At 39.7% G+C, this 27312-nt stretch overlaps 2 protein-coding genes across 3 annotated transcripts in view; one reads left to right on the top strand and one right to left on the bottom strand.

The window, feature by feature from the left end:
* Window positions 1-27312, bottom strand: part of LOC133522492 (uncharacterized) — a 440383-nt gene that overhangs the window by 274623 nt on the left and 138448 nt on the right. The gene's annotated exons all lie outside the window — the stretch shown is intronic.
* Window positions 153-7992, top strand: LOC133523066 (uncharacterized). The gene is made up of 5 exons (XM_061858573.1): window positions 153-882; window positions 3726-3978; window positions 5427-5639; window positions 6262-6390; window positions 7366-7992. Exons 1-5 carry the CDS (start codon window positions 768-770, stop codon window positions 7520-7522), a joined length of 867 nt encoding a protein of 288 aa, XP_061714557.1. The 5' UTR covers window positions 153-767; the 3' UTR covers window positions 7523-7992.

Raw genomic sequence — 27312 nt, 5'->3', positions numbered from 1 at the left:
TAATACGACGAAAAAGTTATATATATTTATTTTTTTTGGAGTCCCCGCTCTAGGCTAGGCCTGTATCGTGGGAGACTAGATGTACCAACTCTTGAGCAACAATGTCTTTTTGGTATTGTGTCAGAAATGTTAAAACGTAATTTTTATTTATTTATTGTGGAATGTATCCTGCAGAGTTCCTTGCCGGTCCATATTGGGATACCCTTCTCCAATTGAGGGGCGATTTAAATCTTCTCGGGTCAGAGGTGTAGGGTTAGAGCCGGTGTAGCTTTATTTGACGTTCATAAGCGCATTGTAATATGCCTACTTGAATAATAAACTACTTATCTTTATCTTTATCACATTACAATCTATAAATTGTATATACAGATGTGAATCACAATGAAAAATGAAAAAATCAACGATGATCAACTCTACCCAACGTGGGACTCGAACCCACATCTTTGGATCCGCCATTCACCGCAAATTCAACCATTGCAACTGTGTCTGTTTTTTTTTTCATTTCATTGTGATAGACATCTATATATACAATTAACATGTTTTTAATTTCAATGCATTGCTTATGTTCTGTCCCTCACGGGCGCACGCGTGTGGCTACTCTATATTATACCTGCTTTGAGGTTATCCTTGTTTAAGTATCAAACAAACCTTTTTAACTTATCATGTGTCACACTACTGTCATACTGTGTGTCACTTGTCAAAACCTCGACATCCAATGCTACTCGTATTGAAATCTGATAAAATTACCAACAAAAGTAGTTAGTAATATGGAATCTGAAGGGGTGACGCTGGTGAGAGACAAAAGTCCGTCAGAACCAGTTGCTTTACTAAAGACAGATAAATCTAGGCTGAAGTGGATTTCGTGGTACGTCATCGTACAGTGTAAGTATTATCCTTACCCGTATTCTAAGCAAACCCTATCTTCTTCTTCTTCTTAGTCGTATACTCTTGTCAGAGTAGTCGTGGTCATTGCGGTCGTTGTACGGCTTTTTTCGCTGTTTCCCGCCATGCTTCTCTATTTATTGCCTGCCGCGCGCACAGATTCAGAGAGCCGGTGAGAGCTTTCACTTGGTCGGTCCATCGCATTGAGGGCCGCAATCTGGGTCTAACCCTAATGGGGTCTAACCCTGGATCTAAACCCTATCTATGTTGCAGTTAATTGTAAATGAAGAACTAAGAACCTAGGCGAAGTTGTCTATGACTCGATTTTTTTTGCAAGTACGTACTTATTCTAGATATTATAGCGTGGCGCTATAATTTTAGCTATTTATGATTTTTTGTCAGACATTTCTGAAATCGCGAAACGTCTGGTTTACGCTGGCAACCGAATAGCTGGCGGCTTCCTCGCACAACGTATCAGTATTGAGATACAACGAGAAAATGCCGCCAGCGTCCTTGGTACAATGCCCCAAGGGCCTATTTTAGATATAAGCTAGTTATAGTAATCATCTGTATATATCAATTCTGTATATTGTTATTGTAAATAAATTATTTTAATTGTAAATAAGGGTTGGCAAAACTACCCAAACTTCGCGTCGGTGGCCAATTTCGCCCGTGAAAAATATTAAAATAATATTCGTACCAAGTAATTTTATGAGTACGAATCATCTAAAATACTACATATATGTATATTTGCGAAGGCGAAGTTAGACCTTATAATTTTCTTAAGGGTTCCGTACCGAAAAGATACAAAAGGAACCCCTGCGGTGCGACTCTGTGTCTCTCTTTAATTGTGAAAATTATGCTAAAATCTACCTATTTCAAATCCTAAATGTTGAATACGCCCATGAATCCTCGTAATTATAATCTACGCCTAGTCAAGGTAGGTACTAATGGCGAATTTATAGTAAGTATTAAGTTGTTATCTTATTTTTAAAATGCTTATTATCAATGAACTGCAACATACAACCCCTTTAGTGTTGGGGGTGTCGTCGCTTACCATCAGGCGATTCGCCTGCTCGTTTACCTCCTCTATCATAAGAAATATAATGGGATTTGATTCCAAATGAAGTACATACGAGTAATCTAATGTTATCCAATGCACGATTATTAATTTAAAGTTTACAATATGGAAGGTGGAGGTAAGGAATGAAATCTCCATGTACCAAAAAGTGGCATCAAAAAACCTTAAATAGGTGGCGCTACAATACCTATAGTACTTGAACAAAAAAATCAAATCATAGACAGCGCACTTCACTCTGTCAATAACGCCTAGGTTCTTAGCTACTCTAGCGCTACTCTGGAGAGATTTGGAACTATTATTTATAGCTGACAACTGGACACTTTTGCAATAGTTCGATCATAAGAGATTTCACTCCTTTTAATTCCACACTCCATAGTTTACAAGACAATACAAATGCCACAGTATCGTTTAGCCAACCAGGGGAGCCATCACCATCCATATTCGCTGTCCGACCTTTGTTGCCTTTACTGTCCATCAGACTGGATAACAGCCTAACTAACTAACTAACTGCTTTGGCTCAGCGATCCAAAAAGAATCTTGGCCTCCGAAACGAGAGAACGCCACCTGTCCCGATCCAGCGCGGTTTCCTGCCATGAAATGGCATTCAGCCGCCGCAGGTCCGCCTCCACGACATCACACCAGCGGTACCTGGGGCGCCCGAAGTACGCTTCCTTGACTAGGTTATTAGGATAACAGTCTAGGTTACCATCAAATTGAGCTGACCTATTGTAAACTCTATTACAGGGAGATTAGGTTTCTTAAAGGTCTATCAGGTGTGCATTCGATCGTGGCAATTTCAACTGGATCGACAGCACTAATATTTGACGTAATACCTCACCTTACCGCGTTAATTTTTTTTCTGTCTCCTTTAGGAGTTTAGAGGGTTTCTCTATCATATCCATCATATGACGCCGGGATGTCCCGGAGGGATACCGCGTTAATAGTCGTACCTTCATTTAACTTATATTAAAGTTCGAATCGGGACGTGAGTGTAGGCCACGGGACTACAGCGGTGGCATTATGTTTCCATTTTTATCACTATGCCGATCACTTTCGCGCTTACATACTTTTTAGAACGTGACAGGCATGGTGACAAATGATAAAGAGCCAACCATCTTAGCCCTACAGGACTACATACGGCCACAGAGGTAAAAACAGATCGAAAACGAGATGGTGGGACGACTTGGCGTGGAAATAGCAAATGCCGCGACCGAAAATAGAATAAGTTTTTGGCCAAAAAAACATTTTAGGTACAAGCTTTTATCGCTGACTGTACATTTTTCTACACAGGCAAACAATACTCATTGTGGACATAATACTCAGTGGAAAAAAAAAACAAGCTAAAAAATAGAAACCTCTTGACTTGATTATTATAGTGTGTCATCCACGATGGCGCTCAGATTTGTCAAATCTAACCTTTATTAACATGACAATAAGACACATCGACTTAGGAAGAAACCGGTATTTATTACTCTAAACCGGTTAATTTGACAAGAACTGTTCTCATGAAAACGGTTTAAAAATAACGGTTTTTCGAGCGAAACCGATATTAAAAGGTTTTGCGCCAAGTACAGTCAGCGTCAAATACTTTGTAGCAACCAAAGTAGCCAAATAGTTCGGTACACCATATATTTAGTATGGTGTACCGAACTATTTGGCCACTTTTACTGCTACGAAGTATTTGACGCTGACTGTACATGATAACGGTTTAGAAATTTAACCGGTTTCCCAGCCTTATTTAAGAATATTATCTCTTTTCCAGGTATAATAGTGTTCGCAGGAGCAGCAACAGTCCTCCACTGCGTTTGGAAGCCAGACGACGGCATCTACGAGCTGGAGATCCTCGCCCGCATCATGTATTTATACGACACCAACGCCTGCGGAAAGACCAGGTCCCTGAGGCAGTTCCAGGACTTGCAGCTGAGCAATGAGACGTTTGGGCTGAATATTATACCTATTACGAATAAGCATGTGTCCTTGAATGTGGTGACAAAGTTGTCTGGGCAGACTAGGACGTGAGTATTAAGTGTAAAATGTACTGTCACGGACTTTGAATGTTGAGCCATTTGAAAGAAAGAAAGACAATACATTTAATTATGATAAAACAAACACGGATGATAAAAACATGTTGACAATACAATGTATAACATTTAGCGCAAAATGCCATCCACCTTTTGTACTATAGGATTGTTTTCTTTTGTGCAATAAAGATTAAATAAAATAAATAAATAAATAAAGGGTCACAGCTCGGCATGTAGCCTGGCAAAGCTAGCGCTGTTCTTCCGTTGTGTTCATTTAGGGTTGGACATTGGACATTTCATACCATTAGTATTGACAACCAATTTAGCTTGAACCCTTAATGGATTAACAATTCTGTAACCGTACGTTAAAATCTAGGACAAATATGACTTTAGATCAACAGCACCGATTTTTTTAGTTTTATAACATGCTTCTAAAGGTAAGTCAACTTTTTAGTTTCACTCATTGCTATCGTTATTTATTTATTTATTAAAATACAGTGGTATTCTTAAAAATAGTCGTAGCCCCACAAACTCGACAATTAGTTTAACTGTGGGGTCGTCAGTCTCTAGTTATATAACTAAAAATAACTTATCTATTACTATATTAATGACTACAATGTATGAAAATATTTTTTTAACATAGATTTGTTTAGTCTTATTACTTTTATGTCTTATGGCTTCAAGTAAACTATTAAGTAAGTATGGAATTATTTTCCTAAGGGTTCTATTCCCGTAATAGTTATTAATTCTAGGAACGGATAGTTGAAGTCACAGCCTTTGTGATGAATCATGATTAACTGGTGTTAAGGAAACCGCTGAGTTAAGGTCTAGGCAGCTATGGTTATTTACCGCAAGTAGGTATTTATATTTTAAGCTAACTGGTAAAATATTGCAAATTTTTCAATAGAAGTTACCTTTACATTTTAGTTTAGTTTTATGATTAACAAGTTATTTTTTAAATAAGTTTTTGGCAAAAAATTCATTTTTGATACAAGCTTTTATCGCTGACTGTAAGTACTTTTATTTCCACGGGCAACTAATACTCATCGAGCAAATTCTAAAAACCCCAAACACAATTAGGTTGCGTTGTTTTATCACAGAGTTCCTATGTCCACCTCTTGTCTCCATCATCAGATCAGCTCGATGGTACCATAATATTGCATTGTCGTACGACGACGGTACGACTTACATATGTATGCAAATTTTCAGCTCAATCGAAAACCGGGAAGTGGATCAAATTTAACTTGCAAGATTTGATTACAAACAGACAACGGTCAGGTGAAAGTAAATAAAAGCTTGTAAAAAGGGATATTCCTTCAGTCAACTAGCAAAACCAGATATTTTTGGTATTTAAGTTAATGTTCGTAATGTCATAACTCATAACAGTGATGCAGCCGCGTTTGAAATCTGAATGCCATCTTTACGATTATTCTCTATTGCAGATACGTGAAATTTAGTCTCGGTCTCCATGTCTTCTGGTTTGTCTCAGCCATACTCCTGCATATGCTGATCTCGATCAAAAACATGAAAGTGATGAAGGTCATCCTTATGATTTTCCGCTTCATCACCATGAGCGCCGTCATCTTTGACGTTTGCATGGCCATTGTCTATATCGCGGATATACAGCAGAGCTTGACTAAAGCTATGATTATAAGGTAATTTTATTGTCCGATTTAGACTTTATCCCGATGCTATAAGGTTTAAACCCGTTTTAGACTTTCTCTGATGTACCCTACCTCTCTATCCTCTGTGGGGGCTTAACCAAGATGACCATCGTTAATGGGAAACGCCAATCGAAACTGAGGTGTAATCACGTGACTTTTCATAGCACCCGTCATCTCGATACGTTTTTTCTTTTCGTTTCGCGTTTGTTTTGTCGATATCCGATTATCATCGTGGCTACGCAATCTGTACTTTTAGCGTTATGTGTCTTGACATAATAAAATGGACTACATATTTTTATACTAAAGCCCCATTTAAACACAGCTACAGCTAACTAATGAGTACAATGAATTCAGTCGATCGACCAAAATACCGTAAACGGAAATCTCATGCAAGTTCTCGAACCGCCTAATTAGAACTCGCGTTATTCATAATTGTGTGTCAGATCTAACACACTATTGACAATTTTATTGTTTGTCCTCCCCGTTCTTTTGGCATCTCTGTTCGTTAGGAAGAGACAAAATAACAGAGTTTCGTAAGAGATTGCTAAGCTTTATGATAAAGGGAATTACTCTGTATTCCGTTGTAATAGAAATTTTGTTTCATTATGACTAGGTACAGCGGCTGGGGTATGACTCCTCGCCAGATAAACAATCCAGACGATTTCGGTGGCTGGGTGCCAATCATGGCGGCTACCGCGTGGTTGCGAGGCGGCATATTCTTCTTGAACCTCTACCTCGTCAGGTCAGTATGGACAAACAGAATGTTTTCACACCTTAAGTCCCTCAACAAAGCAAGGTAACAGTGTTCAGATGATTTTGGCGGTTGGGGCTGATCATGGCGGCTACCGCGTGGTTGTGAGGCGGCATATTATTTGTCAAGCTTTACCTTGTCAGGTCGGCACGGGCAAACAGAATGTTAACATCACCTTGAGTCCCTCAACAAAGCAGGGTAACACTATGTTCAGATGATTTCGGCGGCTGGATGCCGATCATGGCGGCTACTGCGTGGTTGCGAGGCGGCATATTATTTGTCAAGCTTTACCTTGTCAGGTCGGCACGGGCAAACAGAATGTTAACATCACCTTGATTCCCTCAACAAAGCAGGGTAACACTATGTTCAGATGATTTCGGCGGCTGGATGCCGATCTTGGCGGCTACCGCGTGGTTGCGAGGCGCCATATTCTTTTTCTTCAACCTTTATTTTGCCAGGTTGGTAATATAACCTTTTAAGCAAATATTTAAAGCTTGCGATATCCCCTCGAGTGTTGGGAGAAGCTTGCACCATAGCAGTAAGAAAATAAGTAAGATAGGTATAGATAAATATTTAAATACATAGAAAACGTCCATTACTCAGGAACAAATATTTGTGATGAACACTTAAATAAATGCCCTTACCAGGATTCAACCTGGCACCTGGCTTCGTACTACCGACTACAAAAGGTGGTCAATAGGGAAGGAGGGATTATCATAAATTCTTCTGTGAAAGGAGACCTGTGCAGTGGTGATTGATAACTACCAATGACTACCAATAACTACCGACGGCCGTGATTCGCGTACTATTGCGCGCCGCGTCGCACGCTACGCGCGAGCTTAGAGAACCAGCTGGGAACTGTTCGTGCTTGAGAAACGTCTATAGTAAACATCAGAGTAACTAAAAACACGTGAGTTTAAACCGTAAAATTAGTTTAACTTTAAAACGAGTTTATCTCATCTACAGATTCGTGAAGCAAGTAATGCAAAAGATCCGAGGCAAGGAGGTGAAGAGCCGAATCAGCAAACTCTGCAACGTGCCGTTTCCGGATGCTGACTACAACCAGGAAACAAATGGAAAATCCTTGCACTACAGGGCGGGGGAATATTATAACAAGTTTTAATCTATAGAGTAAGGTTTACACCGTCTGATATCAGTTCGTTATTTGTGGTTGGTGCCACTGATTTTAACCTTTTCAGCGCCAAATGTCCTCGACCTTACATGTCAAGATCGTGGGTGTATTACCAAGATCAAACCTTGCTTTGCATGAAGGTACATTGACAGCGTACGCCATAACAAGTATATATTAAGCGTTCTTAGCGCAACATTTTATGTGAGCAAGGTACATTTCGCGAGGCCCTCTGGCGGCGCAAGAATTAACGAACATTTTTACGTTGTATCCGAGATATATGTACTTATTTGAGGCACGAGGCCCCTCAGACCGCGAGGCCGTAGGCGGTGGCTCACGTCGCCCACGCCACGCCTAACGCCGCCTCTGCCTACGTGCTTGTTCTTATTTTATATCTTAAGAAAGATGTTGAAAATGTTTTTATTTTTATTGGTGTAAGTTCATTAAACTTTCTTACATTTAAATTTAGTATCAATTTAACTTTAGAAATTAAATAGTAAAAGTATTTAATTTAAAACCGTAGTTCACTCGGGATGTATGCGCTGTTTTAGTTTTCGCTTTCCACAAAAGGATAAGTTAAAAAGTAAAAAAAAATCTGTTTTTATATCCAAGAGTTACAATGAATATTAAGTTTAAACTCGTTATTTCTACCCTGTCAAAAGCACACAACTTGATATTCCCAAACTCAAATTTGGGTCATGTCCATCAAATACATTGTTTGCCATACTGCGTCTCATCGCTTCGACAATTTATAATCGAATGTCACTCCACACGCAAACTTATTGATGCAATACCAAAGTGTCAGTATAGAATTCAAAGGTTACACCTAACTCTTTTAACCAGCTGTATTTCCAACCTTATGCAAAAAGAATAAAACTCAATTTTCAATGTGGTATCCAAACTAGCAATGTTGTTACTGGCCAGTTACAACGTTCGATATACGATAGAATCGAGCACTAATCATCGTCATAACACGTTTTAATCGAGTTATCGATGTGAATAATCGATTAGACCATCAGTAGGGTTACAGGCTTAATGTTTAAAAAGAACTATAACTACAGAACTAAGAACTATTTGTGCCTGTTATTAAAAAAAAAATGTCGTAAAACGAAATTAAGGCAGGGCGAAATAAATTCTAGAATCAAGCATACCTATTTGTACCAGTAGACCGTTATTAAATAAATAAAAATTAAAATTTAAATAAAAAAAAATCATTTATTTCAGACTAAATGTCCATACATGGTTAGTAAACATTAAAATCAAATCTTATTCCTAGTGTTAGTACAATATAAAAAGTATATAGAACTAAAACTAAAAACTAATCATTCGCCGCATGCAGTCTCTGTCAACGATTGAGCATGGGGCCATTTTCGCGTTCCATAAACACGCTCAGAATGCTGTTGGGGCTGCCGCGTAGGCGTCGCATCAGTGAGGCGCACCTCATGCGCATTATCGCCGCAAAGCTGAGGGCCTACCGCGAACCACGTTCGACGTGTTGCCTCTCTGTCATACTTACGGACGAGTTTACAAGTGCGACAGAGAGGCAACACGTTGAACGTGGTTCGCGGTAGGCCCTCTGTCAATTTGTGCCTCCGCAAACATACCAGAGGCACTACAAAATCGCGGCATTCGCGGCAACCCCATCAACACCCGGAACGCGTTAGTATATTGGACACGTAGGCCGTTGCAGAATACGTTTTTGGCAAAAAAGTCATTTAAGGTGCAAGTTTTAATCTTTCCACAGGCAACTAATAGGCTCATCGAGACAATTTAAAAACCCCAAAACACAATTCCTTTACGTTGTTTTATCACATAGATCCCATTGCCACCTCCCGTCTCCATCATCAGATCAGCTCCATGTTATCATACTTAATATTGCACTGTCATCCGACTTACATATGTACGCAAAATGTCAGCTTAATCAGAAATCGGAAAGTTGGTCAAATTTTGCTTCCAAGATTTGATCCACACACGCTCCCACGCAGCCAGACTCCAGCCGGTCGGTGGAAATTTGGGAATGTACAGGATTAATGTACATCCTTAAATCTTCCGCATGATTAATCATTGGATTCACGAACATTCATAAATATCAAAAGCGAAGTATAAAAATAATTCATATTCTCGAAGAAACGGACAATCTCGCAAACGTTTGCTAACGCGAAATGGAATGAGCATTCCGTTTATATAAAATTCAATTTAAGCTCGAAAGATGCCATTACATCTTTCATTATTGCAGGAAGGGGACATTAATTTGAGACTTACGCCGCCTAGTGATGTACTTAAATGGCTATTTAAAAAAATAGCTTTCCGTAGGTAGTAATAAGTTTTTTGACTAATATTTCACTGTCGACATGAGTTTTTATCGCTACCTACTTTCAAAAATCAACTAATATTCATCGATCTAACAATCTACTTTTTGGTATTTAACAAATTTAACATATATCAGTGAAAGAATAAGGATCAAAGTCAAATGGCGTTCTAAAAGTTTAAATCATGTGGTGAAAGATGGCAGTAATTTTTTTTAATACAGTTGCGAAAAAATTAAAAAAAAACAACAAGTACTTTTTTATGCATATTCTATAAGACAGAAACAATTGTAAATATAAAATATTATATTATTATTACCTAAGTATCGTTATTTACTATTATTTGTGTATCGTATATTTAAATTGTATGAAAACAATATCGAATGTTGCCTTTGGAAACTTAAAACATTCTTGCAGTAAGAAAAAACGCCTCTGCTTTGACAGGCGTTTCGGCAGCTATTCCGTTCCATTCAGATAACTTATTAAGAACGGTTTTTTAATATTCAATATTAAAAAATAAACGTGTTATAATGACGAAGAGGTAAGTAATAAAATATGGAATATTCTTATATTATTATTTTTACATTAACAGTAGGTTTTTATGTTGATTACGACTTTTAAAGGAAACTAACATTTAAAAAACTCATCAATAAGTAGTCATGAATTTGAACAAGTGGAAAAGTAAAAAGCACTAGTTCACGAAATCCAACTTTCCGCGTGCTAGACAGCTACGTAAAGTAGCACTTTTTGAGTGACTGATTAAAAAAAGTTATTTATACGAGTATATTATAACATAGACATCCATTTTTTTTTTTTGGTATCGCAAGATTTAAAATCATGTTGAATTTTAAGTATTAGTTATTACATGTATTAACTTTTTTAAATTTTATTTTCAAATAATCTAACCCGAAAATGTTTTTGCGTAAAACAGCCTCTTTAAGAAAAGTAAAAATTGCCAACCTAATTTTTCCCAACATCCTAATTTCCCTGCAATTTTAAGGCGATATTTATTACGACAAATTGCCCCGCGGCCTACTGGAATTTGACATAGTTCAAGACCTTTTCACTCCAATAACTTCCCAAGCACAAGGAAATTTCAATTAAACTAGTATAAATGGCCCTCTCATTACATACACTTATTAAGGATTTAGAAGCGAGTTACATTGGATAGACTGAGCATTTGACTCGCTACGAATAAAATTACACGGCATGTTTATGTAAGTCGTGAATATCAAATAACTAGCGTTCCTGATCTGAAGAATGGCGTTCTATGTGTGGTCTATCTTTATTATTCTTTATCAAAGTAAGTTCACGTGTTTTTATAATATTACAGGAAAAAAATTAAAAAAATTAATCTTGCGACATCTCATCTCAATCAGGACTAGTGTTGGTAGGAACTCAAGTTTTTTGAGTCTAAATTGAAGAACTCGACTCGTTTTTACGAGACTCAGAGCTTAAAAAACTACTAAGTCTTTTAAGTCCCGAGTCGAGTCCTTTAAAAATATTACATTTTTAAACGCAACTAAAAAAGACTCGAGTCTCCGAATAAAGACTCAGTCAACAATTTTATAGGTTTCACCTAAACCACAGTAAAGAAAATAGGCGCGATGTTATGATTTATGTTATGTATATCCATGAATTTTACATAAAGACAACGCATTTCGAAGTTATTTGTAAAAAAAATACAAGTTCTCCGAAAAGGACTCAAGTCTCTACAAAAGACTTGGGTCTCTAATAAGTTGAAAATTAAGGGGTTAAGGGTCGGCAACGTGCATGTAACTCATCTAGAGTTGCAGGCGTACATAGGCTACGGAGACTGCTTACCATCAGGCAGGCCGTATGCTTGTTTGCCACTGACGTAGTATAAAAAAAACTTAATTATTAAAAAAAAATCTTAAAAAATCCCTGACATATAATTTTCAAACAGCATTCCTAAAATACAAATAATCACCGAACAATTTGTATCTAAAAATAGTAAATAATTTATATTCTCAACGAATAAATATTTTCACTGCGTGACCTCTAAATGGCTCATTCCAGAAGCTTTCAGTATTACCCACGTATAAGTGTGTGTGTGAACGAGAAAACGTGTCCTCAATTCAGACCGCGGTAAACCGAAACCATACCTAATGTAATTATTACGGTCTAGTATACAATACCCTTTTTACACAACATAGCCTTAAAGCCCTATTCAATCTCATTTTCTTCCCAAAAAAATTCATTATATACTTCGTTAAAGCGATTTAGGAATTTCGTGCGTAAAATAAAAGTGGTTCTGACACATCTGACCGAGACTTCATCTGCGTAATCTGCTTCCGTGAAAACTATCCTATATCCCGGGAACTTTAACTTTTTTTATGATAGAGGAGGCAAACGAGCAGACGGATCACCTGATGGTAAGCGATTACCGCCGCCCATGGACACCTGCAACACCAGAGGTGTGCTAAGTGCGTTGCTGGCATTTAAGATGGGAGTACGCTCTATTTTTGAAGGTTTGAAGGTTGTATCGGTCCGGAAATACCGCAGGCGACAGATACCCGTAATCCCTTTTTTGTAAGATCAAAATTTTACTAACATCTAAAGTAAATAAATAAATATTATAGGACATTATTACACAAATTGACTAAGTCCCACAGTAAGCTCAATAAGGCTTGGGTTGAGGGTACTTAGACAACGATATACATAATATATAAATATTTATAAATACTTTATGGGCGCATACCAAGATAATAAATTCGTGAGCGGCGTACGCGCACCGACACATACAGTGCGCGCCAATACATGCAGTGTGCGCCAACCTCTAGCAACCGGTCCAGCCAGGCAGGCGCGGAGGAGCGGACACCGGCCGCCCGACAGAGCTAGCCGGGCCGCGATCGCGCACGCACGTACCACTTCGCATCAGCTTCGCCGCGCGCTATCAATACGCGATCTTATTTGTAAAACCGTATCGTTTCAATTTCTCATTTCCTATCTTCTGTATCGTCCTGGTTCTTTCTGCATTATACCTTTGTTACTTTCTTCTATCTACGTGTTTTCTTCAGACGCCTGCAACCTTCTGCCTAGACCTGCTAATTAAATAGCGTTTAAATAATATTATATCGCTAAACTGGTGACCCGCGCGTAGGAAGAACGCTGAAGAATGCCGGATGATGACGCGACAACACCGCCGGGCCATTCAACGGCTGCCGCAACGGATGACGAGGCGAAATCGGTTTTTCGACTCGGTGCGAAGATACCCCCATTTTGGCCGGAAGATGCTGCTTTATGGTTTGCCCAAATTGAAGGTCAGTTCTATAATGCTAATATTACTGCCGATGCTACCAAATTCCACCATGTAGTTTCACGCTTAGATTACAATATAGCATCCGAAGTGAAAGATATTATTGTGTCACCGCCAGCTACCAATAAATACGAAAAGCTTAAAACTACACTTATTAATCGCTTGTCACAGTCACGTGACCAGAGGCTTAAGCAATTATTGATGCATGAGGAGCTTGGCGATAGGAAACCCTCGCAATTATTGCGTCATATGCAATCGCTGGCCGGAACCACAAGCGATCCTAACGATTTTGTGCGCACAATGTGGGTTAGCAGACTACCTACTAATATTCAAACTGTACTTGCTTGTCAGGAGGATATTCCGTTGGACGTGCTAGCAACGATAGCAGACAGAGTCCATGAGGTCGTCGTTCCAGCAGTACCAGCACCGCACGTCGCGGCTGCCAGCAGCCGGACGACGTCACACACAACCATGACGCAAGGTAGCAGTGAACTGGAAAGGCAAGTAGCAGCACTGACCCAGCAGGTAGCAACATTGATGGCAGAAAGGCACACTGGTCGTCGCACTCGTTCTCGCAGCACCCAAAACTGGAGGTATCGCAACCGTTCTCGCTCTCGCTCTCGCTCAGGCAAGCAGAATCCTGATCATTGTTGGTACCATAACTGTTTCGGATATAACGCGAAGAAATGCGAAGATCCTTGTTCTTACAGCAAGGGAAACTCAAACGGCAGTCGCTAATGGCGGCAAACGACTGTCCTCGATCCCCTGGCCGTCTCTTCGTCACCGACCAATATACTAAGGTGCAGTTTCTGATAGACACGGGATCAGACCTGTGCGTTTACCCAAGGTCAGCCATCAAAGAGCGCCGGAAGAAAACTGAGTACGTATTGTGTGCAGCCAATGGTTCGCCAATATTTACATATGGAACTATACACCTGGAACTGAACCTAGGACTTCGTCGCGCGTACTCTTGGAATTTTGTCATAGCTGACGTCACGAAACCCATAGTAGGCGTAGACTTCCTGAGTTTCTACAATCTTCTGGTAGACTGTCGGAACCATCGTCTCATTGATTTACTCACCACTCTCTCCATCCAGGTGCCACATAGCAACTCAACCAAGTCCATCTCATCCGTTAAGGTCATGTCAGGCGATACGAAGTACCACGATGCCCTGAAGCTGTACCCTGACATCACAAGACCTGCAGGTAAACCAGTGAAGCCTAAACATACAACGGTCCATCATATTAGGACTACACCTGGACCACCTGTCACCTGCCGGCCTCGACGTCTAGCACCTGATCGCCTGCAGATAGCTAAAAAGGAGTTCGAGGCAATGCTTCAGTGCGGTACAGCTCGTAGGTCAGAGAGCCCATGGTCTTCTGCTCTTCACCTGGCACCAAAGAAAGACGCTGGATGGAGGCCATGCGGCGACTATAGAGCGCTGAATGCAAGGACGATTCCTGACTGCTACCCACTGCGACACATCCAGGATTTCTCCTACCAGCTAGCAGGTACTCAGGTCTATTCAAAGATCGACTTAATTAAGGCCTACAATCAGATACCTATATTCGAAGATGACATTCCAAAATCGGCCATCACGACACCCTTCGGTCTCTTCGAGTTCCCCTATATGACCTTTGGACTCCGGAACGCTGGCCAGACCTTCCAAAGATTCATAGACGAGGTACTCAAGGGGTTAGACTTCTGTTTTGGCTACGTAGATGACATACTCGTATTTTCACGGACCGAGGACGAGCACCTGGAACACCTGGAAACGGTATTCAAGCGCCTCAGCGAGTATGGTGTACTCATAAACCCAGCAAAGTGTCTTTTTGGGCAAGAAGAGGTCACATTTCTAGGCTACAAGGTCTCTTCTGCCGGTATTCAGCCCATACCAGAGAAGGTGCAGGCAATAAAGGATTTCCCAGTACCTAAGACAGTGAAAGAACTGCGTCGCTTCTTAGGTATGATCAATTTTTATCGGCGTTTCTTGCCAGGTGCCGCTCGGATCCAAGCTTCACTCAACGCCCTACTCTCTGGACCTAAGATGCGAGCCAACCAGCCAATCACTCTCTCAGCTGAGCAACTCCAAGACTTCGAGGAATGTAAGTCAAGTCTCTCGCAAGCCACCCTACTCGCTCACCCTGACATGGGAGCTGAACTGTCAATTTACTCAGACGCTTCTGACACTGGGATCGGCGGTGTACTGCAACAACGTAAAGGAGACTCGTGGCAGCCGTTAGCCTTTTTCTCTCGTAAGCTGAACCCAGCACAAACAAAGTATAGTCCCTACGATCGAGAATTATTAGCAGTTTACGAAGCCATCAAATACTTTCGCTACATGGTTGAAGCAAGACACTTTACGGTCCACACCGATCACAAGCCCTTGACACATGCCTTTAGCACACCCCGAGATAAATGCTCACCACGCCAGTACAGATATCTCGATTTTATTGCGCAATTCACAACCGTTATAAAATATGTTCCAGGACAGGAGAATGTCGTGGCTGACACTATGTCACGCGTAGAAGAGATAATGTCTCCTGTGGACTATCCAGCACTCGCGCAGGACCAAGAAGGTGACAACGAGCTACTGGCACTACTACAGAATGGTACTAACTTGAAGATAGAAAAGGTCAGAATTTCAGGTAGTAACCAGCAGCTCTATTGTGATGTGTCAACTGGTACCCAACGACCGTACGTAACTGCCAAGTTTAGACGTCAGGTTTTCACAGCACTGCATAGCCTTAGCCACCCTGGTGCATCAGCAACGGTCAGGTTAGTTGCTCAACGTTTTGTCTGGCCGGGCATACGCAAAGACTGCCGCCGATGGGCTAAAGAGTGCAACCAGTGTCAGAGCAGCAAAGTCACACGCCACACCTCAGCTCCACTGTCGTCAATCTCTACGCCGTCATCAAGATTTCAGCACGTGCACATAGATCTCATTGGCCCATTACCACACTCACACGGATACAGGTATTGTCTCACAGCAATCGATAGATTCACTCGTTGGCCTGAGGCATACCCATTAGCAGACATCACTGCTGAAGCCTGTGCTATGGCTTTTGTATCCGGCTGGATCGCTAGATTTGGATGTCCAGAGCACATAACGACAGACCGCGGAAAGCAATTTGAGTCCCGTCTGTTCAAAGCGATCGCAAGCATCATGGGCACTAAGCACCACCAAACCACGGCATATCATCCTGCGGCGAATGGTATGATAGAGAGGCTACATAGACAGCTAAAGGCAGCTATCATGTGCCACGACAGCAGCAGCTGGTCAGAGACCCTACCATTGGTGCTCCTGGGCATACGCACGGCTTGGAAAGAGGACATACAGGCTACATCAGCTGAGCTGGTATACGGCGAGTCACTGCGCTTGCCGGGTCAGTTCCTAAGCCCCAAAGATGACTCAGCGACATCTGCTGATGTAATGGACTTTGCACAAAGATTACGGTCACACATGGCCAAGGTTTCACCAAGTCCACCGAAGTGGCACATTACCAAAACTTTTTTTGTTCCCAGGCAACTCACTACCTCATCCCATGTGTTCCTGCGAAAAGGGCAGGCTCTCAGGTCCCTTGAGCCACCCTACTCCGGGCCACATAAGGTCATCAGCCGCACCGATAAGACCTTTGATATAGAAGTCAATGGCAAGGTCGTCACCGTGTCCATCGACCGGCTCAAGCCGGCCTTCTCCGTCACTGAGAAGGCGCCCTTACCCGTGGCGCGACCATGCGCACCGCCAGCGCGACCATGCGCGCCGCCAGCGCGACCATGCGCGCCGCCAGCGCGACCATGCACGCCGCCAGCGCGACCATGCGCGCCGCCAGCGCGACCATGGGCGCCACCAGCGCAACCACCACCACCAATCCAGCCAAGGACCACACGCAGTGGGCGTCGAGTCACCTTCCCTGACTATTACCACTGTCGACCGTAGCAACGGTCTCGGCGGGGGAGTAGTATGGGCGCATACCAAGATAATAAATTCGTGAGCGGCGTACGCGCACCGACACATACAGTGCGCGCCAATACATGCAGTGTGCGCCAACCTCTAGCAACCGGTCCAGCCAGGCAGGCGCGGAGGAGCGGACACCGGCCGCCCGACAGAGCTAGCCGGGCCGCGATCGCGCACGCACGTACCACTTCGCATCAGCTTCGCCGCGCGCTATCAATACGCGATCTTATTTGTAAAACCGTATCGTTTCAATTTCTCATTTCCTATCTTCTGTATCGTCCTGGTTCTTTCTGCATTATACCTTTGTTACTTTCTTCTATCTACGTGTTTTCTTCAGACGCCTGCAACCTTCTGCCTAGACCTGCTAATTAAATAGCGTTTAAATAATATTATATCGCTAAAACTTAAATACATAGAAAACACCTATGACTCAGGAACAAATATCCATGCTCATCACACGAATACATGCCCTTACCAGGATTTGAACCCGAGACCATCAGCTTCGTAGGCAGGGTCACTATCCACTAGGCCAAATCGGTCGTCACAAAGTAATTTTAATATACTATTTATTGGAAATTCTAGGGTTCCTATGATATTTCGGTACGATATGTAAACGACACTATAAATCAGTGCATACGTCCCCCCCCCCCCAAATCTCATTATAATATAATAATAATAATATAGCCTTTATTTCCTAATTTACATAATTCCATAAAAAGTCCCACTTCATCGCTTGCCATAAGAACGCATTGATAGGTTTTTCATATAAAGATACAAGCAAATCTCGTCCTTATGGTAAGCGACAAAGTGGGATTGACTAGACTTCGACACAAATGCTTGTTTGCCACCGTCGTGGTGTAAAACAAAAGACAATATTACTTATTAATAAAAAAAACTTTATAAATTATTGTGTCTGTCTGTCAATCAAAGCAGAAATTTGCTCTAGTTATATCAGGTACCTTTCTTTAGAATTTAATTAGATTTCATTGTTCATTATTATGAATTGTTTTAGACATTCCCTTTGTTATTCGAAGACAAGATTTTCAAACTGTCAACCGCCTGAAATTTGTTGTCTGTCTACGTTTACATACCATATAAAATAAGATCGACTTTAAGAGCTCTCTTAAAGACATTTTTATAGAACTTAAAAGAAGACTTATCCATGATGCTAGGTAAAAAATCTATCTCCAGTAAACCGAGAGTTTAAAGGAAATATATGAGTTTTCTTTTAGTTTTTGTTTGCGATTTCAACTCCTTTCTTAGTTTTTTTTTTTAATATTAAAAGTTATAATGCAATGCGATTACTTTTTTATCATTAAGAGACACAAAAAAAATAAAAAAATTGTAATACGCAGTGTCGAGCACGCATATACAATAACAACTTTGAGAAGAAATTACATTATTTTATAAAATATTTTGATTTGTGTTTTTTTTAAGTATTCACAATACTACATATAGAAATATAATATCTATTTTCAGTTTAATAACTAGACCTAGAGATTTTCCTAGCACGAACAAGGCAACGCAAGAGACTTCCTTCCGATATTTAGTTTATCGATATATTGTATTATCGATTTCTTATAACTGTCATAATGTCTTAAACAAATGTGGCATGTTTGGAAATAAATGAACAAGAATTACGAAACTATCAATTTATTATTACTTTACCTACATACCTCATATTTAAATGAAAATCTATGACAATAACAATAAAACCACCATCCAGGTCCTTTTACATGATTCTAGAAGTAATCTATCATTTTTTTTTACATATTTTCGGACGTCAAACTGCTTTGAGTCTTTGAAAAATTTACTTAATTATTGACTAAAAGATTTTTTAACTTCCACTGCTGTAATGGGAGCATACCAGATGTCATACGAATAAATATATAAATAAGCGGGAATATGAACAATGATTAAGGTGAAGGTTTACTTATCGATAACAGGATGTTTTTATTTTATCAAGCACTAACAACATGACGTTCGTGCTAGGAAAATCTCTAGGTATATTATAACCTTCATCAGTTGTATCGAAATTGATGTAAACTTGTATAATAATTTGTATAATATTATACAATTTCAGACCCAATCAGCCTCCAACGTAATTTTCAAGCATAACTAATCTCGAATTGCGTTAAATCACGTGGTTACGAATTTACATAATCGTTTACGCTAAATTAGATCATTCATACATCATTCAGGAGGCCGGTTCTGATTAACCAATTTGATATATTTGTACAAGCTTTTATTTAAATTAAATAATCATTTAAATCAGGCATAACCCATATAAGTATTAGTCCTCCTTCTTCCTCGCGTTGTCCCGGCATTTGCCACGGCTCATGGGAGCCTGGGGTCCGCTTGACAACTAATCCCAAGATTTGGCGTAGGCACTAGTTTTTACGAAAGCGACTGCCATCAGACCTTCCAACCCAGAGGATAAACTAGGCCTTGTTGGGATTAGTCCGGTTTCCTCACGATGTTTTCCTTCACCGAAAAGCGACTGGTAAATATCAAATGATATTTCGTACATAAGTTCCGAAAAACTCATTGGTACGAGCCGGGGTTTGAACCCGCGACCTCCGGATTGCAAGTCGCACGCTCTTACCGCTAGGCCACCAGCGCTTCCATATAAGTATTAGTAACAGCCTTAAATAATAATGTGAAACTGTGACTATTAGAATTTCTTAAAGTCTACCATGCAACACGTATACGTAGGGCTAGGACTATACAATACCGGGTGAGCAATACATACATTTTGTTAGAATAAAATGGAATAAAAAAGATTCAACCCGTCCTGTTAGTGTGTTAGGGCTTGTACACAAATCACGCAAGGTTTTTCCTGCTACTTTTTGATCCCCCCCCCCCCCCCCCACTAATAAATACATAAGTCCCTTTAAATCTTCGACATAGTTACGTAATGTGCTAATTATCGCACTAGTGCGGTAAAGTAGCGCCATAATAATATGTACTGTAAATAGTTTTTTAATACAGTTACTCAAAAAGTGCTACTTTACGTAGCTGTTTAGCGTGCGGAAAGTTGGTTTTCGCGAACTAGTGCTTTTCGCTTTTCCAATTTTAAAAAATTACACTTGTTCCAATTCATGACTACTTATTGATGAGTGTTAATGTTAGTTTCCTTTAAAATTCGTACTGAACACAAAAACCTGCTGTTAATGTAAGAATAATAAAAATTTACATTTTTTTATTAATAACCTCTTCATCATTATAACACGTTTATTTTTTAATATTGGATATTGAAAAACCGTCCTTAATAAGTTGTTTGAATCGAACGGAATAGCTGCCGAAACGCCTGTTAAAAAAGAGGCGTTTTTTCTTACTGCAAGCATGTTTTAAATTTCCAAAGGCAGCATTCAACGATAATTTCAGCCCTTGGACATTCCACATTTCCTGTAAACTGCTTCTTAATTCCTGTATTCTATCACACAAACAACAAATATAATACTGATTTTTGCGCAATTTACACGAAAATTACTTTTATTTAAGCTAGCCTAAGCTTATTCTGCAAGAAATTTCGGGGTAGTGCCTTTTTTGATAGGCGTACGTTTTTTTTTCATCCGTACGATACGGTACGTAATTTTGACACTCAAGTACGATAATTCTCTTCCATTCACCTCGTAACACTGGGTGCTTACGGTCGTATCAAAACAGGTTGAAAACCATGTCAAATTGTACATGCAGAATCGGCCCTTATGCTGTGAATAAATTAAGCAATTGAATATTTGACTGTTTCATTTCATACAATTCATGAATTCGTTCAGTAAACTGGTGATGCATAACTTTAATTAATTAATATGATGAATACTCATTTCATTTATCCAGTAACAATATTATTAATTCTTACTGGGGTTTGGTTTACAATCCATATTTGCTGTGATCAATCAATCACTCAATATTTATATTTGTTCGCCTGTAGACACTCTTTATCCATGCGAAAAAAAATCTGTTTCACGCACGACTTATGCCGTCGGAAGCTTTCCAAAGTCGAAATATTTCTACTTGGAAACGTTATAAAAAATCTCGTAATTTTGTATCGGAAACATAATATTTTCCATATTCGAAATGAGATTTTCCTTTTTTTTGTAATCGTCCTGAAATTTCAGAATTTTTTTCCAATGTTTTGGAAACTTGCACATATACAACGTGTCTCTACCCTCTGGACATAGATGAATAGGACGTGTCGATTAGGGTATTTCTAACCTATGTACAAAGTCTCATTCCAAACGCCATAGTAGGTATTAATGGAGAAATTAATGATTTACGAAATAATATATCGGAACAGCCTGTCTAATAGATACGAGTACACGGTAATTAAAGACTATGTCATGTCACTAGTGTCACATTAATCTCATCGTCATTGTGAACGACTAACACAGTATGCTTGATTTGAATTAATTTAACTTAAAAAAAAATGTAGATAAACAAAAAATGTACATAAATTACCGTATTAGAACATTCCTGAGAAGGAACTCTACTCGGGTTCTCGTTCTATGTCCAGAGAGTAAAGACACGTTGTATACTTAATTTTACTCAAATGTTAGCTTTCGACAGAACATACAATTTTTGGAACGAAGTTCCTTATCGCACTTGATAAATCGCCTTGGGCGTTAACACTTGAATTCGTGACGACCCTTTCTTAACTTTGTTCCAAGCAAGTGTTCCACGACACTCACACTTTTGATTTGTTTTGTATTATATTTAAAATGTTGCAAAGTACAGCGAAAAGTTAAAAAGCTGTATTATTTTGCAGCCATCATATGCGTATTTCTCACCTGGTTGACGCTGGAGTGCCGACTAGTCCCGGAGCCAGGGGAACCCCGTGAGCTCACACTCATTAAGGTAACCATTTATTTAACCTTTTGAACGCTTTACGTCATAAACACAAATGTCACTCAAACGCCAAGCTCCCGGGCGCAAGCGAGCTAATATAAACCTTACTTGAAAGTGTGAAGGTTACTTTGACAGCGTCCGTCATGACACCTATAGGTAGTTGTCCTTGGCGCTGTGGGCACGACTAGTAACGACGCCTTTAGGGGTAACAAAAATAGTGTGAGCAGGTCGTCCAAGTCGGTCAACCCTCCATACAAAGGCCAAAAATTATTCACGTTTTGGCAGTGGGGTTTGGTACGTGATTGAACTAGGGTGTACCTACAACGTCATAAATAATTTTCTTCTACTTTTCCCTAATCGGAACAATCGGATCTTATTATGTAATAAAGTTTGCGAATTGTCAGTTTACAAACATTGTGGACGATGGTAAGACAGCTTGGTGTCCAAAGAGTAAATCCACTGGACGAAGAAACAGATGGAAGAAACTTTATATTTTCCTTTCACTGTTGGTTTAATCTCTAGTTTTCCCTGACTAAAATCACAACTTTTCAACTCCAGCTGGAGTTTCTTTAGATTAACTTGATCTTTATCTTAACATCCAGGAGCACAGAATCAATAATAGCAATGTGGCTAATATTTACTTAATACGAACGAATGCTCAAAAAAAGTTATGAGAGGAAAATGCTTGGAACAGAAATTTTGACTTCGTAACTTTGTTTGGAATAGTTAGGAGGTAGGTCCCGATTTATACGAAAACGATACCAAACATGGCCTAGTAGCTTCACTAATGTAGATATCAAGATAAAATTGAGAGCCCTAAAATAAACTTACAAGAGAGGAGGACATCTAGAAAATTATTCAAGATATCGAAATCTTGACAAGATTAAACTTGTAGCAAATTTAATCAGCTTTCGTATTGTGAAAGCAGTCATGTCGCTAAGACGCAGTGTCCAAGGATAAGTGAAGAACCGAAAAACGGGACCTTTAAAAAAAGAAAGGTAGAGGGGAGCCTCTACCCCCCGACTCAGCCAGAGCCTTTCGATATGTTCACCCCCCTAATTAGCCCAAACAAAGTTGCGCAGTCAAAAATTGTATTCCAAGCATTTCCCTCTATACCTTTTTACTACTTGGCCTATAAACAGAAGTAATTGACTTGATAATTGAATTTATTTCAGAAATTTATGAATCTTGTATATTTATCTACCTGTAATTAATATTAGTCATGTAAGCCTGACCTGTAATTTACATTATCAATAAACTATGAGTATGTACTTCATAATTTACCAACACCTACGCTACTGCAACGGTTGTTTACTGCTGCTATAATAGAAATTGCTTCTAGTTAGATATTTTCTACTTTCAAATATACACCTTACTACGTACAGAAGGTTATGTGTCGGTCGATCTATGTAAAACTGCCCTATAATATTTATTTATATATTTAAGAGGAAACATTAGTGGTCACTTTTCCATACAAACATTCTCGACATTTTTCTCTCTGGATTTTGGCCCTAGATGAATAATTATTTATGAGTTCAATATTACCATCACCTGGGTCTGTACGTTTTGCTTTTTTTGATTTGTAATTATTCTGTTTTTTATAAAATAGGTAAAATAGCGCTAAAAATGGTAAAAAAAAGCGCCGTAAACAGACGCTTACAAAATCGGAATCAATAAATGCAGAAATCAAAACAGTCAGGTTAATCTTTGGAGAACTAAATTGTCGAGAACGAAACCTCGATTTTTGAGATTGTTACGCATGGTTTTTTGCCTAAGCTGCAGTTGTCCTTATCGCACAATTTTTTAGAGCTACCCTCGCCAGCGCGACAGAGGTATTTACCTAAAATTCTCAAATCTAAGAAGGGGTTCAGCTGATATTTCCCCTTAAGATGCCGAGTGAATTTGACGTCCGTCTCTCAATCCGTACCAATTCGGATCATTTGATATTTACATCTAGCTTTTCCGTGAATGGAAATATCGTGAGAATACCTACATACATCCGCAAAGGTGTATGTGAAGTCCCCATCCTCCATAGGCCAGCGTGGGGACTGTAACCCGAGTCCTCTCGCAAATGAGACGAGGCCTGTACCCAACAGTGGGACAGGCCTCATCTCATTTGGGGAGCAGGTTGTGGAAGCAGACTGAATTATTCTTGTTTTATTAAAGATGCTGTACTTATTTGAGCCGGAGAGCTGCCAGCGGCACTACTACTACAACTACTCCGTATTGATCGACAATAAGCGCACGTTGTCGAACATACTCTGGATGGAGACTAACTGGGTCGCTGCTTCTTTTAGAAAGTTAGTACTTTATAATGTCGTGCTTGTGTGAGTCTGACAGCTGCGACCGGCACTACCTTCGGTGCAGAACCCACGTAGCGGCTTGGCATCGGCATCGCTTCGCCGCGCGGCACGGTGGCGGCGCGGCGGGAACCTAGTATGATGGTGTAGGTAAACCACCTAGTCTGCGCCCACGATGCCGTGCCACCGCCCTGCCCGGTCGAGGCGCAGCGGAGCGGTGCCATGCCGCTATGGGTTATGCACTTACTAGTTACAATTAAAACTACTCGGTGTTGTAGGTACCTGTTGAATATACTCTGGATCCATCCAGACTAACTGGGTCGCCACTTCTTTCAGAAAATTAGTACTTTATAGTTTTTATGGGTAAATTTCTGGTTTAAAATGTCAGTAAAATTGTTTTTGTTTTTCTTACATAAAAGTCCTTATCTTCTTTTTTATACTACAATAGTTGCAACTATTCTTCAACTGCAAAGTGCAAAATTGAAAGTGTAAGCAAGGCAGCCAGTTTTTACTATTGAAAGGCCTCCCCCCAGTTTCTCCACTGATTTCTATCCAGTGCTGTGTCTGGCCACTCCTTAAAGGACTCCAGATCATTCCGCCATCGCCGGCGGGATCTGCCAGATCTCCGAATCGATTCTACTAACTGATGGTTAATCATTTCAGTAAGATGAAGCTATGGGTGAGCCTTCACATATGCTGGCTAGGGCTGGCACTCCTCAACGTAAGCCTCGGCCGCCGTCCGTGTGGGTTCTACGCAATACTACTGCCCCTCACAGGAATCGGCATAACCCTGCTGGTCGTTGACTTGGCTCATGCTGCGTTGTTCATGCTTGATGCCATCCAAACACGAACTGAAGGTAATCATAGAAAAATCAAAGGTCCATAGAACTCAGTTCCCGCCGGTTTGACTGGTTTTCGGAGTGAGGCACTTTTCCTACAGCTTATAAATTATTTGTCCATAGTTAACCATACCAAACTCATACCAAACTCGACCTGATAGCTAGTAGCTACATATGAGTCTAGGTAGATACCGACTGCAAACTGGATCGCGGGAGCCACCTTCCTCCTCTATTTTTGGGGGGTAGCCAAAAGTTAATCTCGTGGCTACATCATTAGTATTGAGTCAAGGTACAATCCTGTCAAGCGGCATTGCCTGAGACAAAAGTGCATAGATAGTACTGCTCCATACATTTCAGCACTTACTTACTCTACTATTAGATTCACAAACTATTTGTTATTTAGCTACAACACATAATGTAGCTATGCCAACATAAGTTACCTATGTCAATTGATCCTTGCGTTTGATCGCGACGTCTGACACTCCACGCAATGTGCTCGAACATTCTCGAGAGGGCTTCATATCACCCTCCTCGTACAAAACGTCACATCTTCCTCTGATATCATGGCGTTTGTGACCTCCTTGAATACGCTCTTCATATCACACTCCTCGTATAAAACGTCACATCTTATAACGGAAACCTTGGCGCTTAAGCCCTTCTTGCTATAACGGAACCTGAGACATGTCAATGGCACTTCGCTGCCGTATCGGCTAATTTTACAATCTCGTATTTATAATTAGTTACAAGCAACCTTAAACAATAGCAAATAAAGTCCAGTTTCAAGGAGATGTCGTAATAAATCGGTTGCTATGGGATGTCTAATAGACTAATGTTAACTCGGAGATGATTGCTTTGTGAAACGTTTATTTGTTTATTGGTTTGCGTGAGAAATAGATACATATCGATCCTTAAACCCAGCATTTACTTAACTTATTTAGGTTATTAAAATTATCGAACAACCAAATCAGCTTATCTCTAATTACGTATCTCAACAACGGGTGTACTTTCGTTTGGCCCAAATACTTTTTCCCAAATTTCCCTTCCCAATAAACATTATCGCAATAGTTTCACATCCCAAATGAATCTTTAGGAAGTTTACACTTCGCAATTAATTTGTATGGTCAAATTATCATTAGATTAGATTAGATTAGATTCATTTATTTCTTATTGGAAATGTACATTATATTTTACATGTCAAAATAAAATGCATTCACAAAAAGATCGTCACAACATAATAACAACAATAATAATAATAACTACGAATCGGAATAAAATAAAACAGTAAACAAATTAAAATAAAAAAAAATATAAAAACACTTTCTATAAATAGAAATATTTGTCGAAATTATTAAGAAAATAAAAATAAAAAATACAGCTAGGACAACCTAGGTAATGTCAAAAAGTCAAAAATTTTAATAATACAATAATAGGTACAACATCATAAACTATTTTTGTATTTTGTATTTGTACCTACGACGGCGGCTCTGTCCAGGTAGCAACAGAGGTAGCTAAACTAGTGGGATATTTCAAATATAGGTAATCTGCACAGTATCTTAGTTCCTTAAAAATAAATTTGAGTTCATATCAAATCGTTTTGGAAAGCCACCTTTCCGCCATCTTTCAGCTGTATTAAATATTTACTGATCAAACTTATGTAAGACGGTCTTTATACACGCTCAGGTGTGCGAGCGGGACGTCGTGCGCTATACATGGTGCCCGCGAGGAAACGGAAAGATTTTAACAAATTTTTTGAAGACAAAAATGTCATATAAACATTTCTTTAATTCGGCTAGTTTCAGAGTTAACACAAATTAAAAAAAAAGGTTTTTTATTGTGTTTCAGTCCATAACGCCTTTTTGAGGGCGATGTCGCTACTATGGGAACTAGTCTAGACGTCCTTATTGACAGATATCAAAGTTACAAGACTTACAAGGAACACTTTGAATAGCCTATTTTTTTACGATAAAATATACCAATTCATATTAAGCCATAAAGTTTCCAGGAACATGTACTTATTATGTATAAAAACATTCAAACAGTAAAAAAATAAAACACTTTTTTTTGCGGAATTGACTTAAATTTGTATAAGATTATTTTCTTCTTATGACCTCAGGAATACATTGTTACTTTTTTCCGTTTCCTCACCCTGGGGCCTCACCCTGTATATGTGCGTAGCGCTATCTCGCTCACACACTAGAGCCAAGTGCGGATCCTCTAAAGAATGCTGAACTTTTTAGGACAAATCTGGGACT

This window comes from Cydia pomonella, chromosome 11 (assembly GCF_033807575.1).
Source record: "Cydia pomonella isolate Wapato2018A chromosome 11, ilCydPomo1, whole genome shotgun sequence".
Lineage (NCBI taxonomy): Eukaryota > Metazoa > Arthropoda > Insecta > Lepidoptera > Tortricidae > Cydia > Cydia pomonella.
The sequence above is the reverse complement of the archived record's forward strand: the minus strand, read 5'-3'. Positions and strand labels throughout refer to the sequence as shown.

Coding starts and splice junctions, on each gene's coding strand:
- LOC133523066 (XM_061858573.1), top strand. CDS start 768: ATGGAATCTGAAGGGGTGACGCTGGTGAGAGACAAAAGTCCGTCAGAA. Junction 883..3,725: donor GTGGTACGTCATCGTACAGT/GTAAGTATTATC, acceptor TCTCTTTTCCAG/GTATAATAGTGTTCGCAGGA. Junction 5,640..6,261: donor ACTAAAGCTATGATTATAAG/GTAATTTTATTG, acceptor CATTATGACTAG/GTACAGCGGCTGGGGTATGA.